This window comes from Nycticebus coucang, chromosome 20 (assembly GCF_027406575.1).
Source record: "Nycticebus coucang isolate mNycCou1 chromosome 20, mNycCou1.pri, whole genome shotgun sequence".
NCBI classification, from domain to species: Eukaryota; Metazoa; Chordata; class Mammalia; order Primates; family Lorisidae; genus Nycticebus; species Nycticebus coucang.
In genome coordinates, this window is record NC_069799.1 from 23,751,389 (window position 1) to 23,767,844 (window position 16,456).

The 16,456-nt window shown below is 40.9% G+C and overlaps 2 protein-coding genes and 1 long non-coding RNA gene across 3 annotated transcripts in view; 1 reads left to right on the forward strand and 2 right to left on the reverse strand.

Annotated features, from left to right (window-relative positions):
* LOC128572512 (zinc finger protein 726-like) overlaps nt 1–16,456 on the forward strand; it is a 440,502-nt gene that overhangs the window by 181,755 nt on the left and 242,291 nt on the right. The window lies entirely within an intron of this gene.
* Nucleotides 1–16,456, reverse strand: part of LOC128573119 (uncharacterized) — a 70,811-nt gene that overhangs the window by 7,985 nt on the left and 46,370 nt on the right. Inside the window, exons 3-5 of the long non-coding RNA XR_008376315.1 lie at nt 10,809–10,880; nt 3,111–3,237; nt 2,561–2,656 (exon numbers count right to left, since the gene is read on the reverse strand). This is a non-coding gene — a long non-coding RNA (uncharacterized LOC128573119). The remainder of the gene's footprint in view (nt 1–2,560; nt 2,657–3,110; nt 3,238–10,808; nt 10,881–16,456) is intronic.
* LOC128573117 (ubiquitin-conjugating enzyme E2 G1-like) lies at nt 4,109–5,790 on the reverse strand. The gene has a single exon (XM_053573311.1). It carries the CDS (start codon nt 5,527–5,529, stop codon nt 5,017–5,019), a length of 513 nt encoding a protein of 170 aa, XP_053429286.1. The 5' UTR covers nt 5,530–5,790; the 3' UTR covers nt 4,109–5,016.

Here is a 16,456-nt window from a genome sequence, read left to right on the forward strand (position 1 = left end):
GAAAGCTTTTCCTCTTAGAACTGGAACCAGACAAGGTTGTCCTGTCACCTTTACTATTCAACGTAGTGCTAGAAGTTCTAGCCAATACAATTAGGCAAGACAAGGAAATAAAGGGAATCCAAATGGGAGCAGAGGAGGTCAAACTCTCCCTCTTTGCTGACGACATGATCTCATACTTAGAGAACCCCAAGGACTCAACCACAAGACTCCTAGAAGTCATCAAAAAATACAGTAATGTTTCAGGATATAAAATCAATGTCCACAAGTCAGTAGCCTTTGTGTACACCAATAACAGTCAAGATGAGAAGCTAATTAAGGACACAACTCCCTTCACCATAGTTTCAAAGAAAATGAAATACCTATTAATATACCTAACGAACGAGGTGAAGGACCTCTATAAAGAAAACTATGAACGCCTCAGAAAGGAAATAGCAGAGGATATTAACAAATGGAAGAACATACCATGCTCATGGATGGGAAGAATCAACATTGTTACAATGTCTATACTTCCCAAAGCAATCTACCTATTCAATGCCATTCCTATCAAAATACCAACATCGTACTTTCAAGATTTGGAAAAAATGATTCTGCGTTTTGTATATAACCGGAAAAAACCCCATATAGCTAAGGCAGTTCTCTGTAACAAAAATAAAGCTGAGGGCATCAGCATACCAGACTTTCGTCTGTATTACAAAGCCATAGTGCTCAAGAAAGCATGGTACTGGCACAAAAACAGAGACATAGACACTTGGAATCGAATTGAAAACCAAGAAATGAAACTAACATTGTACTACCTCCTAATCTTTGATAAACCAAACAAGAACATACCTTGGGGGAAATACTCCGTATTCAATAAATGGTGTTGGGGGAACTGGATGTCCACATGTAAAAACTGCAACTGGACCCACACCTTTCCCCACTCAAAAAAATTTATTCAAGATGGATAAAGGTCTTAATTTTTTTTTTTTTTTTTTTGTAGAGACAGAGTCTCACTTTATGGCCCTCAGTAGAGTGCGGTGGCCTCACCCAGCTCACAACAACCTCCAACTCCTGGGCTTAAGTGGTTCTCTTGCCTCAGCCTCCCGAGTAGCTGGGACTACAGGTGCCCGCCACAACGCCCAGCTATTTTTTGGTTGCAGTTCAGCCGGGGCCGGGTTTGAACCCGCCACCCTCGGTATGTGGCGCCGGCGCCTTACCGACTGAGCCACAGGCGCCGCCCAAGGTCTTAAATTTAAGGCATGAAACCATAAAAATCCTCCAAGAAAGCATAGGAAAATCACTGGAAGATATTGGCCTGGGGAAAGACTTCATGAAGAAGACTGCCATGGCAATTGCAACAACAACAAAAATAAACAAATAGGACTTCATTAAACTGAAAAGCTTCTGTACAGCTAAGGAGACAATAACCAAAGCAAAGAGACAACCTACACAATGGGAAAGGATATTTGCATATTTTCAATCAGACAAAAGCTTGATAACTAGGATCTATAGAGAACTCAAATTAATCCACATGAAAAAAGCCAACAATCCCATAGATCAATGGGCAAGAGACATGAATAGAACTTTCTCTAAAGACGACAGATGAATGGCTAACAAACACATGAAAAAATGTTCATCATCTCTATATATTAGAGAAATGCAAATCAAAACAACACTGAGATATCATCTAACCCCAGTGAGAATGGCCCACATCACAAAATCTCAAAACTGCAGATGCTGGCGTGGATGTGGAGAGAAGGGAACACTTTTACACTGCTGGTGGGACTGCAAACTAGTACAACCTTTCTGGAAGGAAGTATGGAGAAACCTCAAAGCACTCAAGCTAGACCTCCCATTTGATCCTGCAATCCGATTACTGGGCATCTACCCAGAAGGAAAAAAAATCCTTTTATCATAAGGACACTTGTACTAGACTGTTTATTGCAGCTCAAGTTACAATCGCCAAAATGTGGAAACAGCCTAAATGCCCACCAACCCAGGAATGGATTAACAAGCTGTGGTATATGTATACCATGGAATACTATTCAGCCATTAAAAAAAATGGAGACTTTACATCCTTCGTATTAACCTGGATGGACGTGGAAGACATTATTCTTAGTAAAGCATCACAAGAATGGAGAAGCATGAATCCTATGTACTCAATTTTGATATGAGGACAATTAATGACAATTATGGTTATGGGGGGGAAACAGAAAGAGGGAAGGAGGGAGGGTGGTGGGGCCTTGGTGTGTGTCACACTTTATGGGGGCAAGACATGATTGCAAGAGGGACTTTACCTAACAATTGTAATCAGTGTAACCTGGCTTATTGTACCCTCAATGAATCCCCAACAATAAAAAAAAAAAAAAGTTTACAAAAAAATAAAAATAAATAAATAAATAAACATAAGAAATGAAAACAAGAACAGAGGTGCCTTTATGTAACAAGAGAAAGAAACCCAGGCTTCCCAGAAATCATTTCCAATTAAGCTGAGCTTCTCTAATCACATTGTGTTGTTTGGTTTCCTCCTTCAACTTTGGACCTCTGACCAGTGTTATCTGCTTCATTCACTCCAACCTACCTGGGTGCTTGAGCACTGTCTGGTGAGTCTTCACCTTCCAGGGTTCTTTCCTTTGCTCCAGACAGGTGATGAGCTCAGGCTTAGAGATGGCAAGCCCTGTTTCATTAGAAAAAAAAAGATAACATGACGCTTGTTGGGCTTCATCAGTTAACAAACTAGTAACTTCGTAGAGTAGAGAACACAACATTTTAGAGATCCCAAAAGAATAATCTAAAAATTGAGGTTTCTCACAGATACTTTACAGTATTTTAAAGGGATTTAAAATGCTCCACTACCCAGTACTATGCAAATAAAATTTGGTGCTAGAAATGAGGCTTAAAGGTATGGGCAACAATTCTAAGCCTCTGCATTTCTGAAATTACCATCAATGTAGGGAAGGATATAATGCCAAGATAACATCTGAAATATTTTCTTTTCTACACCAAGAACTTATGTTTTCCTTAGACAGAACAATCTGAAACTAATGCAGTCAAAGAAGAATCTCCACAAAACCCATCTACAGAGAAATGCTTAGTGTATAGTAGGAAATGTGTATGTAAGTTATCCTCACCTAGGAAGACCAGGTGACTGTAGGTCTCTAACATGACATCCCGATACAAATTCTGCTGAGCAGGGTCCAGGCAGTCCCACTCATCCATGGAGAATTCTATAGACACATCTCTGAATGTCAACAGTTCCTGAAAAAGAAGAAAAAAAACTAACAAAAACCATGTTTATCATGATGTCATAGGATGTTTTAATTTCATTTTTACATAAATGAGTGGTTGAGAACTTCTTTTGACTTACACGACTGAATGGTATTATGTAGTAAGTATAGCTGAGAGATACTCCCTCATGTGCTCTCTAACACTGAGGAAAGAGGATGGGATAACATCCACAACCCCAGGGTAGATAATGTGCTTTTTGGCTTTACAATGCAAAAATCAGGCCACCAATACAGGCATATGGATTCTTGTGCCTGCTTACATCATACTCTGTAACCTGTGCATATTTCTTACGTGAAAATATCATGGTGAGGTAAATGGAAGCCCTAAAATTTTATTATTTTTTTTATTGAAAAAAAAATTAGATTTTGGAAGAACTCACTACATAAGGTGACAGAATTCCAAAATCAAATTACATGAAAATATACATCGCAATTTCTTTGTACAATAGGTGAGAAAAATCTGCAGGTATAGAAGAATAGAGGCAAAGAAATATAAAGGACTAAGTAGAAGGTTATGAGGGTAAATAGCATTTTTTTTTTCTTTTTTTTTTTTGTAGAGACAGAGTCTCACTTTATCGCCCTCGGTAGAGTGCTGTGGCCTCACACAGCTCACAGCAACCTCCAACTCCTGGGTGATTCTCCTGCGTCAGCCTCCCGAGTAGCTGGGACTACAGGCGCCCGCCACAACGCCCGGCTATTTTTTTGGTTGCAGTTTGGCCGGGGCTGGGTTTGAACCCGCCACCCTCGGCATATGGGGCCGGCGCCCCACCGACTGAGCCACAGGCGCCGCCCGGTAAATAGCATTTTTAGTAGCAAATCCAGGAGTTAGGTAGAAAGCCTGTAGCTGAGCTGTGCATGCTTTATCCAACCTTAATATTAGGCAACTGAAGGGCATAAATAAAACCACATCAGAGTTTGATACTGTTTGGGAAAATTTTCAGTAAGTTGAATTAAGTACCAACTGTATTAGTCCTCAGGGGAAATGACTGGATTCAAGAGCTTTCAACAGACAAAAAATGTTATTGCTACATCCAATCCAAGAGATGGGTGCAATTAGAATACAAAAAGGACAAAGCAACTAGTGATGACTACTCCAAAGTCATCAATAAAAATCAAGTAATTGCTTATTAAGTATTTCAGTATTTTAACTAAATGATTTTAGAACTTTCTGGCAGCTATAAGAGATAAAAGCAAAGGGGAGAGTGTCAAAACAAGATACAAAAGTTTAGTAAGTGAAAAGAGTTTAATGAAGCCTCGATGGTTTAAGGAAATTAAATGGAAACGTTTAATCCTAATTGCTTTTCATCTCACATGCTTTAAGGAGTCTTTTAAAACTGATAAAAAACAATGAATAAGAAAGAAAACCTGCTAAAATCTTTAGAATTTACACGATTCTTATTCTACTACAAGAAAGCATTATTTGGTACAAGGTGTATTTGTGGATGTACATGAACAGTATATATATTATCCGGATCATGCTGTGCTATGTACACGTCTTTACAATTCTTCCTGAAGGTTAAAACAGTTCATTAGAATTCAAAATGTGTAATCATCTGTAAGTTGGCTCTTGTTAGGCTCTCGTCAGCATTGATAACTGGCATGTTTTATTGCAGCCCAGTTCCAGCCAGTGTCTGCCAACTTGTTACAACAGAAGTCCAGCAATAGGTGGGTAGAGTGCAGGAAAAAAAAGTGCCATGTTTCTCAATTGGAGACCCTGAAATAAGTGAAGTTTCTAGCTGCTAAATAAATGTCACTCAAAAGCACTCTCTTGGCTTTTTCTTACACAGCGAGCAACTTTTCTTTTAAATTCTCCATTTCTGTCTTTCCTCCATTCTTTCGCAGCATCGACATTAGCAGGTGAATCTCCATTAGTGTCTGCCAGCAGAGAAATGACACTAATCATGATGGTTTCCACGGTATGGATAGGGAGCCAGCGTTCCTCTGGCTTTTCATAACCATATTTATCTTCCCCAGGCTCATGAAGAATAGAAATGCACACATCATCATTCTTATCAACATTTGGGCGCCAGATTTCTGTAATGAATTTCATTTTAGGAGGCCGGAAGGGATAATCTTTTGGGAAAGTGAGATGAGCCTTAAAAACACCACCTTCATAAAGTGTATCTGGAGGACCAATAATAAGGAATTCCCATCGGTAGAGGTCATTGTCATCTATTAAACCTGCTGAAAAGCCTTCCACTGGATTTTTGTTGAGTTCTGCCAGCTGTCTTCGCAGTAGCAGTGCCGACTGCAGCTCCGTCATCTTCCCCGCCAAGGGCCCGGCTGGCGCCGGGACTTTTGAAAGGCTAAGGACAGTCTCTGGGGACAGTTGAAGCTGGGTGTGCTGAGGAACCTGGGCCCCACGACGGAGCTCCGAAGCCGAGGGAGGCCGGGCTGGGGCGGTGGTACAGGGGCCTCGCTGCCTCTGCGGGTCCGCTTGGTTCAGCTCTTCTCACAGCGACACACGCCAGGAAGGGGAGGGTACGCGGGCTGCCGCGGCGCGCTCTGGGACTTCGCTCGTCCGCTTCCCTCCTTCAACCCGCCCGTCTGCCCCTCCAGAGCCTTCCCCACTACTGCCTCACTGCGCTCAGTGCCGCTCCGCCAAAGCCCTAAGATTTTAATGTTTGCAAGCATGAACTGAAGTTTTTGTGTTTTTTTTTTTTGAGACATAGTCTCACTATATCGCTCTCGGTAAAGTGCAATGGTGTCACAGCTCACACCCCTGGGGCTTCAGCGATTCTCTTGCCTCAGCTTCCCAAGTAGCTGGGCACCCACTACAACACATGGCTATTTTCTTCTTGTGGTTGTCCCTGTTGTTTAGCTGGCCTGGGCCGGGGTGGAACAAGTCAGCCTGGGTGCAAGTGGCTGGCAAGTAACCACTGTAATGTGAGAGCCAAGACTCAAATGCAGTTTTTTACTCAGAAGATATTGGGTAAAGCTTCATTTTTGAATTTCCAACAAGCTTAATGGGGATGCCAATATTTTTGTCCTTTGATAGTATTTTATCACACGTGAGACTGGATTTATCCCAGTTGAATGTTGACCCAGTAAACAACCATTAGAGCCTTTATTTTCCAACCAAGGTATAAAAAGAGAATCTCAGAAGGTGCATATGAGTTGATACTCTCCCCAAAGCACTTAATCATATTCTGATAAAAACCGGTGAAAAAATTTTTTTTCAAAGTTGAAAATACAGGCTTGGCGATTGTAGTTCAGCAGCGAGGTCACCAGCCACATACACCGGAGCTGGTGGGTTCAAATCCAGCCTGAGCCTGCTAAATAACAATGACAACTACAACAAAAAATAGCCCGGCACTGTGGCAAGTGCCTGCAGTCCCAGCTACTTGGGAGGCTGAGGCAAGAGAATCGCTTAAACCCAAAAGTTGGAGTTTGCTCTGAGCTGTGATACCAAGGCACTCTACCCAGAGTACCCAGAGTGACAGCTTGAGAAACTCTTGTCTCAAAAAAGAACAACAACAAAAAAAAAAAAAAACACTAAATGTACAGATATCTGCCCTATTTTCTAATCTCTAATGCTATCTTTAAAAACTCTCCTTAGCATCCTAGAAAGCAAAGCTTTTCTAATACTTCTGATTTTGAGAACTTTTACTCTAGGCCGTTAATGCCATCTTCTGTAAACTGCATGTGTATCACCTTACTTTACACAGCACTGAGGGCGCTTCCGGACCAAAACTGAACAGTACTTAGTCCCCTGCTTTGCTAATATTAAATGACCCAACATCATCCACCCCGGGTATCCACTCATTTCCATTTAAAATAGGCACAAGACTTGGTGCTTTGGCTCAAGTGACTAAGGCATTAGCCACATACACCTGAACTAGCGGGTTTGAATCCAGCCCAGGGCTACCCAAACAACAATGACAGCTGCAACCAAAAAAAAAAAGTTAAAATAGGCACAAAGGGAACATTTGCAGAATTACAAAACATAATTTATTATAAACATAAATTTGTGATGAAAATTCTCCAGGGGCATATGGGAATTTAATGGAGAGAATGGAGAGAAGACACTGCTGTATACGGAGGGGAGGAGGATTTCTCAGAGCCTCTTCACTATTACAAAAAAAGGGCAAAAGAGTATTTGAAACAAACTCATTACGCAGGAACATCTCACATAGAGAAGAAAAGATTTCCAACTTCAAAACATGAGATATTGCAGAAGAAAAGGTAGTCACAACCCAATGTTAAGACACATTTAGCTGAGAAGCAACCAGTTCCTTCTCTTTCCCTGACTGCCCTTGATTACCTTCTCAGGTGAGATTACCCGGATATTTATTCCACCTGCATCCTGGTAATATGGCTTTAAAGGCATCAGCACAGCCCCTTCACTTGTTCCCACCACATCCACAGGCTGAGTAACTTTGAAGCAAAACAAAGTGTGCATATATGTATATATATATCCTTTCCAGTTCTCTATTACAGGAGACAGTCTGGAACAAGGAGCTTTCACATAAAAACCAAAGTGTGACTTTCATGCTTTTTGCCCTCAAGTGCCCTACCCTGCTAGCAATTTCGGCTATGCCAAGGTAATATCGGTGGTGCTGTCCTGTCCCTATGAAGCACAAGCAGGTCAGGCCCTGTGACCTCTCTTGGGAAAAGAGCCTCAACACATTTTAAAACTCTCATGCTTGACACTGGCCTAACCTTATCATCACATGGGGGTAATAATTAAAACCATGTGGACGAAACAAAACAGACTAACAGAAACTGTGAGAAGGTGGAATCACAGATGATGGCATTTCTTCAAACTGGACATGGAATCCTGTCTGGAAGCCTGGGCTGAGAACCACTCAGGTAAGCATCGCCTCCCAGGCTTTAATACGCACACAAGGTATTCAGTATCCTGGGCCCCTCTAAGTATGGGATCCTGCAAGAGCAGCAATTACTCTATCTTAAAGCAAATTGTCACTTGTTTTTACAATGGCTATTTATGTCCTTGTTTAAGAATTTCAGGAATGGGCTCAGCATCTGTGGCTCAAGCAGCTAAGGCACCAGCCACATACACCTGAGCTGGTGGGTTCGAATCCAGCCTGGGCCCACCAAACAACAATGACAGCTGCAACTAAAAAATAGCCGGGGGTTGTGGTGGGCGGCTGTAGTCCCAGGTACTTGGGAGGTAGAGGCAAGAGAATCGCTTGAGCCTAGGAGTTGGAGGTTGCTGTGAGCTGTGATGCCACCACACTCTACCCAGGGTGAGAGCTTGAGGCTCTGTCTCAAAAAACAAAAAAAAGAATTTCAGGAATGGGTGTTTAGAAATTAACCAAAGAACCAAGATTGCAGAACTTCCGGTAAAGAAAAATGCTAAGCAGTTAACCTCCACTTCTGTCGTCCTCCAGCAGACTGCCAGATGGCAAGTAACCTTTGCAACAAGCCAGGGGGACCTATACATAGAAAGCTCCTGCACAAAGCTTCCCAGGCTCCTTTCCCTTTCACAACCTTTTGGTCAGCAGAGGAGCATGAGGTGGTTTTTGCAACATTAGTCTGCCATCTCCTCATGTTGCTCTTTTTTTATTTTTTATTTTTTTGAGACAGAGCCTCATTATGTCATCCTCTGTATAGTCCTGTTGTGTCACAGCTCACAAGAACCTCAAACTCTTGGGCTCAAGCAATTCTCTTGCCTCAGCCTCCATAGTAGCTAGAAAAACAGGGGTCCACCATAATGCCCTGGTATTATGTTTTGTTTAGCACGCCTGGGACAGTTCGAATCCACCATCCCCAGACCATGTGGTCAGAGCACTAACCACAGATCGACAGACACTGAGCCCTTATGTTGCTCTTGAATAATCTGCTTTTATCCCTACCAACTCTGTTTTGCTGAGCTTGGCTTTTGGGAAGTGAATTTGAATAAAATTTTTCACTTTTTGAGCGAGTCTATGAAATGGCTTCTTCAACAATTCCCCCTATTATTGGTGTTACTTGTCCTAGACTAGAGCAGCACTCAGCTAGAGAACACAGCAGAGTCCCTTCTACCCAGCACTTTGTTAACAACACAAATACTTTTGGTCTAAGTTAAGAACACCAATCATAATCTTGAAACATGGCATTGTCTGCTGGACCTTCAAAGTTTCCAAGGGCTAGAGAAGGTAGCAGTGTCTGACGAAAGAACTAGATTTAGAATTTGGAACTACAGATTTGGGTCTTGGAGAACTGGGAAGCAAGCTAGTGCCCTGTGTACATCCAAAGGAATTCAGAAAGAAGGAAAATGGAAAAATGGAAATCCTCAAGTACCTTAATGCACATCTGTAATTCAGGATTTGTTTCTGGGCCCCATAATCTCTGTATCAGTTGTGGGTCTAAAGATATCAGGGTCATTATATGACAGAGATTGTTGATTGTTGATTGTTGTTCTATAAATGTATTTTTGAAGAAATCTACAGATTGTCCCCAAAGTCACCCCAATGTCTCTATATGTATGGAAAATCAGAAATTGGACCTAAACATATTTTTACACAATATTCATTACAAATTTTACAAAGAGGTAGCCAACACATAGAGAACATTTTGTAAATATTTTCTATAATTTCATAATAAATATTTTGTAAATAAAGGTACCTTTAGCTACAATTTCCCGTTTCCCTATATATGGTGACTTCTGAGGTAATTTTCAGTGGGGGCAGTGCCTGTGGTTCAGTGGGTAGAGCGCTGGCCCCATATGCCAAGGGTGGAGGGTTCAAACCAGACCCTGGCCAAACTGCAACAACAACAACAACAAAGATAGCTGGGTGTTGTGGTGGGTGCTATAGTCGCAGCTACTAGGGAGGCTGAGGCAAGAGAATCTCCTAAGCCCAGGAGTTGGAGCCTGCTCTGAGCTGTGATGCAACGGCACCTACCAAAGGTGATAAAGTGAGACTCTGTCCTAAAAAAAAAAAAAAATTGAGGGAGGGGGACACCCTGTAGTGAAACTGCCCTAAATGAGAGATTGAAAATAGGCAGTCCTTCTGTAAAGACTGCCCTCTGATAATTCATAAAGGAATTTCTTGCTGGTAACCCAAAAACAAAAACGTGTAACCCAACTTTTGGTTTGCAGCCCAAATCTACCTCCTAAAACTAAAGTCTGTTTGATTGCATACTAATAATGTTTGTACAAGTTTATCTTTGCAGGTGTAGGACAGAGACAAGATCAACCCAGGGACATTTACCAAAAAAAAAAATTTTTTTTTTGAGACACAGTCTCATGATGTCACCCTCAGTAGAGTTCTGTAGCAACACAGCTAACAGCAACCTCAAAATTTTGGGCTTAAGTGATTCTTTTGCCTCAGCCTCTCAAGTAGCTGGGATTAGAGGTGCCCACTACAACGCCCAGCTATTTCTTTGTTGTAGTTGTCACTGTTGTTAAGCAGGCCTCGGTTGGGTTGGAACCCACCAGCTTCAGTGTACCTGGCCGGTGCTCTAACCACAGAGCCATGGGCACAGAGCCAGAAAATTGATTTTTCCTTCACTCTGTTTTTCTGTTCAAGTTTGAATTCAGGTTATCCTGTGTAAAATGTAAATTTCCTACGCTTTACAAAAATGTAAATATTTTACCTCAGTATCCATTGCCCTAGTTCTTCTGTATGCCTTCTCATGTTTAAATACTGAAGTTCCCTACTGCTCATTCTGAAAACTAAAAGATACATCTGTTATTTGCTTTTTTTTTCCAGTAATGTCTATAAACATTGTCTTAATAATCTTCCACTGATTTATGTCTTTGCCTCAGTAACTTCTTTTGGTGTGCCAGTGCTAGGAATGATAGCCAAGGGTGGGATATGCTCAGGCTTCTTTCTGTTCCATGCAGAGAGATGAGATTGCCTTTGCCTGGGACAGCAGCGTGGCTGAAAAGCTAGATTGCTGCTACAAATTCAAGATCTGAGGGTTGGGACAAGCCAAAAGTCTCTTCACACTGGTGTGGGGTTTTGATGGGACATCCTAAAGGTGAAGGACCTATGAGTTTGATTCTAGTAGAAATATGACCACATCCCTGTCTAGTCTTCATGTCCATAAAAAAATGGGTGTCACAATAGGGAGAAGGAATCCAAACTAAGAATTCCTCCTCTCAAAAACTCTAGTCCCCTCTGACAACAAGAGGTGATGTGTAATCACTGCACAATTTGTGGTGTGACAGCCTGTGGGCAGGAGACCTCATACTCCTTATTAGCTGGGACTACAGGCACGTACCACCATGCCCCACTAATTTTTCTAATTTTTTGTAGAGATGGGTTCTTGCTATGTTGTTCATGTTAGTCTCAAACTCTTTTTCTTTTTTTTGAGATAGAGTTTCACTTGGTCACCCTCTGTAGACTGCTGTGGAATCTTAGCTCACAGCAAACTCAAACTCTTGGATTCAAATGATCCTCTTGTCTCACCTTCCCAAATAGGTGGGATTATAGGTGCCCACCACAATACCTGACTAGTTTTTAGAGACAGGACCTTGCTCATGCTCAGGCTGGTCTTGAGTCGTGAGCTTAGGCAACCCACCCACCTTGGTCTCCCTATTGCTGGGATTAGAGGTACGAGCCACCATGCCTGGAGAGGTCTCAAACTCTTGGACTCAAGTGATCCTCCCACCTCAGCCTGCCAGTTGTCTTTCATTTTCATGGTATCTTTCCAAAGCTAAGCTCAGGATTCCCATTTGAAATCACCCTAAAATAATTATAAATCTCAGAACCTTATAACATTTACTCTGCAGAAACAAGGTAAAAACATACTTTTTATGAAATGAAATATATGACTCCATATTTAATATTCACTCCTGTCTTGCCTTTAGGAATATTTTCATATTCTTCAAGGGCTATGGATGAACTACATTTTATAGTTAATGGAAAAATGAAGCTAAAATAAATGAGCAAAGCTTTTCAAGACACAAAATTCAGGGAATGAGACTGGTGACTGGAATATAGACATGCCCCTCTCAAGTGTCAAGTAAGGTCACCCTATACCTTGAATCCTTATCCTATACCTCCCACCCTTATTCTGATCACAGAATTGCTCAGTGGCCAACCTCACTGGAGAAACTGCACTCTTGCTTTCAATGCACATGAAGTGTGTATTGGGTTGCAGATTTTTAAAAGACTTTGCTGGGCTGGGGTATATTTATCCTTTGGTATTTGCTCAATTGAAATATTTGAGGAATAAGTTGTGCATTTTCCCCTGAATACCCGCATCTGATGGGCTGACCGGGAATGTCTCTCTAAGAAGTGAAAACTGAGGCTAGTACCAAAAAACTTAAAGTCTTTATGCATTAGCTTTTTACATGAAGAATATACCAGAAGACTTCTCTCAACCTCAAGGACACTCATTTGCTCCTCTGAGAGGCTCTACTCCCATTCTTCAGACTGTCTTCTGGGAGGAAATGTCCCAGGGACTGATATTTATGGAACACTAAAGAAAATATGAATGCTATGGGCAACTTGGGTCATCCTCAGAGAAGTATAAAGTTCAGGACTGGGAAAAGGCAGGAGTGTGAATGAGGATCTGTCATCCTGTACAGTTACCAATAGGGAATATCAATTCCAAGACATTCTGGTAAGCTGTGTGTTCCCAGGCAAGATAAAAGGAGTAAGGCACAAAGTTTTTACCATGGAGTATCACAGTACTATTGTCCGCATTTTTTCTTATGTGAAATGTAAAAAAGTTTAAAAAATAATCACCCCCCACCTTATGTAAACAAATAATAAACACAAAAATACTGCAAGTGCTTTAAATGGGCAATAAGAAAAAAAAGTGATAATGTAAATTGGATGGGAAGTTCTATTTGAAAAAGAGAAAATGAAACTGAAAATCGAGTTTCCTCCAAGACCTGGAAGAATTGGGCAGAAGAAACAAAAGTGGTAAATTTAGACTCTGGTTCACAAACTTTGGAAAATGCTGGGGAAAACAAGTCCCCTTGTAGAGTGTTAAAATATATATGAGGGAATTTGGCCAAAAAGACTCTACTATTCTGCATTTATACCCAAGGAACCTAAAATCCAGCACCAATTTATTTCTTATTATGTGCTAATGCAAGAGCCAAGGGAAAAACTTCCCATGAATTCTTCGAAGTTTCCCCAATTACCAACTCACAAATGGAAGAGTAATAAAAGGCATATGAATTTACTCATATACTACATATGTGATGAAATCATGGAGAGATTTACCCCAGACTCCCACTGGGAAACAGAAGTTTAAATTCTCATTTTCATAACAGAAGAAAGAGATGGTAATTTTTTTGAGAGGCAAAAAATGATTAGAGAGGATGAACTGATTGGGAAGAAGGAAACAAACTTGTTAATGCTTTTTTAGGAATCTGAATGGACCAGAGAGGCAGAAATCATGTTGAGGAAAAAACCTTCCAGGAGTGGTTGTATTTTCTATCTGCACTAAATAAGGGGGTTACAGGAAAGCAATAGAAGGCAACTCTTTTTATTTTAGTAAGAAACTTTGTTACATAAGGAGGTGTTAGATAGTCTATCTCTACTCTGGTGGTGAGTGAAGCAAGGCTAGGTTTTAAGGACCTTGACATTCAGGATGATTTCTGAAAAGCTTTCCAATTTTGAAAAGCACTCAGCATGCCGAAGCTACAGTTTTTAAGAATCATTTTCTGCACCCCAACATCAACTTAGAAGGAAAACAAATAGACTTTACAATCACAAACTACTAATTATCTTCTGATTACAAAACCAGGAAAGTTTCAACTGAAAAGTCCAAAAAACTTCAATGCATAACTGCAACCAGTTATTGAATTTGATTTGCATATGCACCTTGGAAAAACCTTTTCTTCAATTTTACAGCAGGTCTTGAAATAATAATCTCCACATAGAGGATCCTTATAAAAACTTCAGAATCTGTAAAAAATATTTAAAGTTAGGGGAGGAGCAAGTTGGCAGGCGAGTACCAGCTTCTTTGCAACCATACACAATGAAATGGGGGAGAGAAGAATCCAGGCATCTCTGTCTGGTCTGATCTGACCAGAAACATCTCTTTGGGGACACAGGGAGACAGCGAGAGATGTCTGGACCCCACGAGGAGGACAAAAGCAGTGGACAACTGGCAAGTAGTTGCATGCGTTTGTTCAGTCAGAGGCTGCCTGCCACTGTACAGCAGCAGACAGACTGCAAACGGGAAAGACCTTACCTGTGGGCTGTTTAATTGTTTGAACTTGGGCATTTGGTTGAATTACCTTGGGAGAACTTGGGTGAGAGTGTAGATGACTTTAAACATTCTCTAGGGCTCTGGACTAAGCCGCTGAGCCTGAAAAAAGCTAATATTGTTCATCTGTGGGCCGCTGGCACAGACATTGTGGGAGAACTGCCTCTTCAGGCTTCTCCCTCAAGGAGACAGAGCCTGTGCAGCCATTATGGGAGAACAGCCCCTGTAGGATAAGCCCTCAGGGTTGAAGAGGAATGATGGAGCTGGAAGACCTTGGGCAAGTAATCTAGTGACTGAGTAGAACAAAGGCAGTGACTGAGACGATGGGGAAAAGTGGAGATTTCAGTACTTGGCAGTAACAGTGCTGCCTTATATTGGCCCTCAGGGGCATTAAGTGAGACCAATTTTGGAACACTGGATAATCGGGCAGCCACTTCAGGAGAGATCCCAGCAACAAGTGCTTTCCTGGGAAGGCTTCTGCTTAGCAAAGGCTAATGGTTTAAAGTGTCTTTGAAGTGGGCTGAGGAGAGATTTAGGCTCTCAACCCTGCCAGGTGTGAGAAATCAGCAGAGGCCTCCAGTCTCCACCTCGTACAGCTGTATCAGCATTGTGATTAACATCTCATACCCCAGAAGAGCACCACTACAGAACAATATTCAGCAAGATATATATGTATATTGGTTTGTTTTTGTTTTTGGTTTTTATTTAATGTTTTTAATTTTTTTTAGTATAACATTTTCCCTCTAGATTTTTCTTTTATTTCTTTTTCTTTATTTCTTTATTTTTCTAGTTTAAATATAATTTTCTATTCTAGCCTTCTATAACAATTAGAACTTCATTTTTGCTAGTGTATCTGCCCCTATTATTTGAATTTTTCCCACAATTTTATCCCGTAAGGTTTTTTGTTTGTCTGTTTGGGTTTCATTTATACTATTTTTTTCTTTCCTGTCTACTTAGTGGAGGTGAAGTACTGTGTATCAACAGGCTGACAAAGAGCTACTGACCTCAAGGGAACCACCCAACCCAACATCCCCACAGGTTGCGGGTTTTTAAGGTTGAGTCAAAGCACCCACTGGACACCTTTATTAGTCCTGTCCCCCTCTTTCTGTGATTCTACTTTTTTTATCAATATTCCCTTTTACTCACCCCCTTTCCTTTCTATTTTTTATTTCTCTTTCTAAATCTTTTTTCCCTTGTTGCTCTTAAATCTGCTCATCCTTCTGCTCCCATACCAAAAGGACACATCAAAACCTTAGGTCAGAGGAACAGTAACATAAAGAGCAAGAGGAAGTGAAAGAAAAATTAAGGCAAGGAAACAGGTAAAAGAAAACACTCATGCAGAAGAATCTGCGGAAAAATCCAGGCAACACGAAAAACTAGTCCTAGGAACCTCCCCAAGGGACAGTGAGGTAGCTACTGCAGAAGATTCCACCTATAAAGAAATGTTAGAAATGACATAAAGGGAATTTAGAATACAGATGATAAAAACAATGAAGGAAATGATGGAAATAATGAAGGAAACTGCTCATAAAATGGAAAATGACCAACAGTAAATCCAAACAACAGAATCAAATTAAGAGATGAATGATATGCAGAATATAGAGAGGATATAGCAGACCTGAAGGAATTGAAGCAGTCAATTAAGATACTTAAAGATGCAATAAAAGTATTACCAACATATTAGATCATGCAGAATAAAAAAATTCAGAGTCAGAGGTATCTTGAGATAACTCAGATAGTTAATGAGGCAGAAAAGAGGAGACAGAAAGCAGAACATTCACTGACAGAATTATAGAACTTTCAGAAGAGTTCAAACATACGTGTTATTGGTATCCCAGAAGTGGAAGAAGAATGACCAGAGGAATGGAAGCCATACTAGAGAATATTAAGAATGAAAATTTTTCAAATATCACCAAAGATTCTGACACACTCTTTTCAGACACCAGGTTGCCTTAACTCTACTAGAGCTTCTCCAAGACACATTTGATGAACTTGTCCAAAGTCAAGACAAAAGAAAAGATATTGCAAGCTTTCAGTACTAAGTGCCAGTTGACTTAGAGGGGCAAATC

Coding starts and splice junctions, on each gene's coding strand:
- LOC128573117 (XM_053573311.1), bottom strand. CDS start 5,529: ATGACGGAGCTGCAGTCGGCACTGCTACTGCGAAGACAGCTGGCAGAA.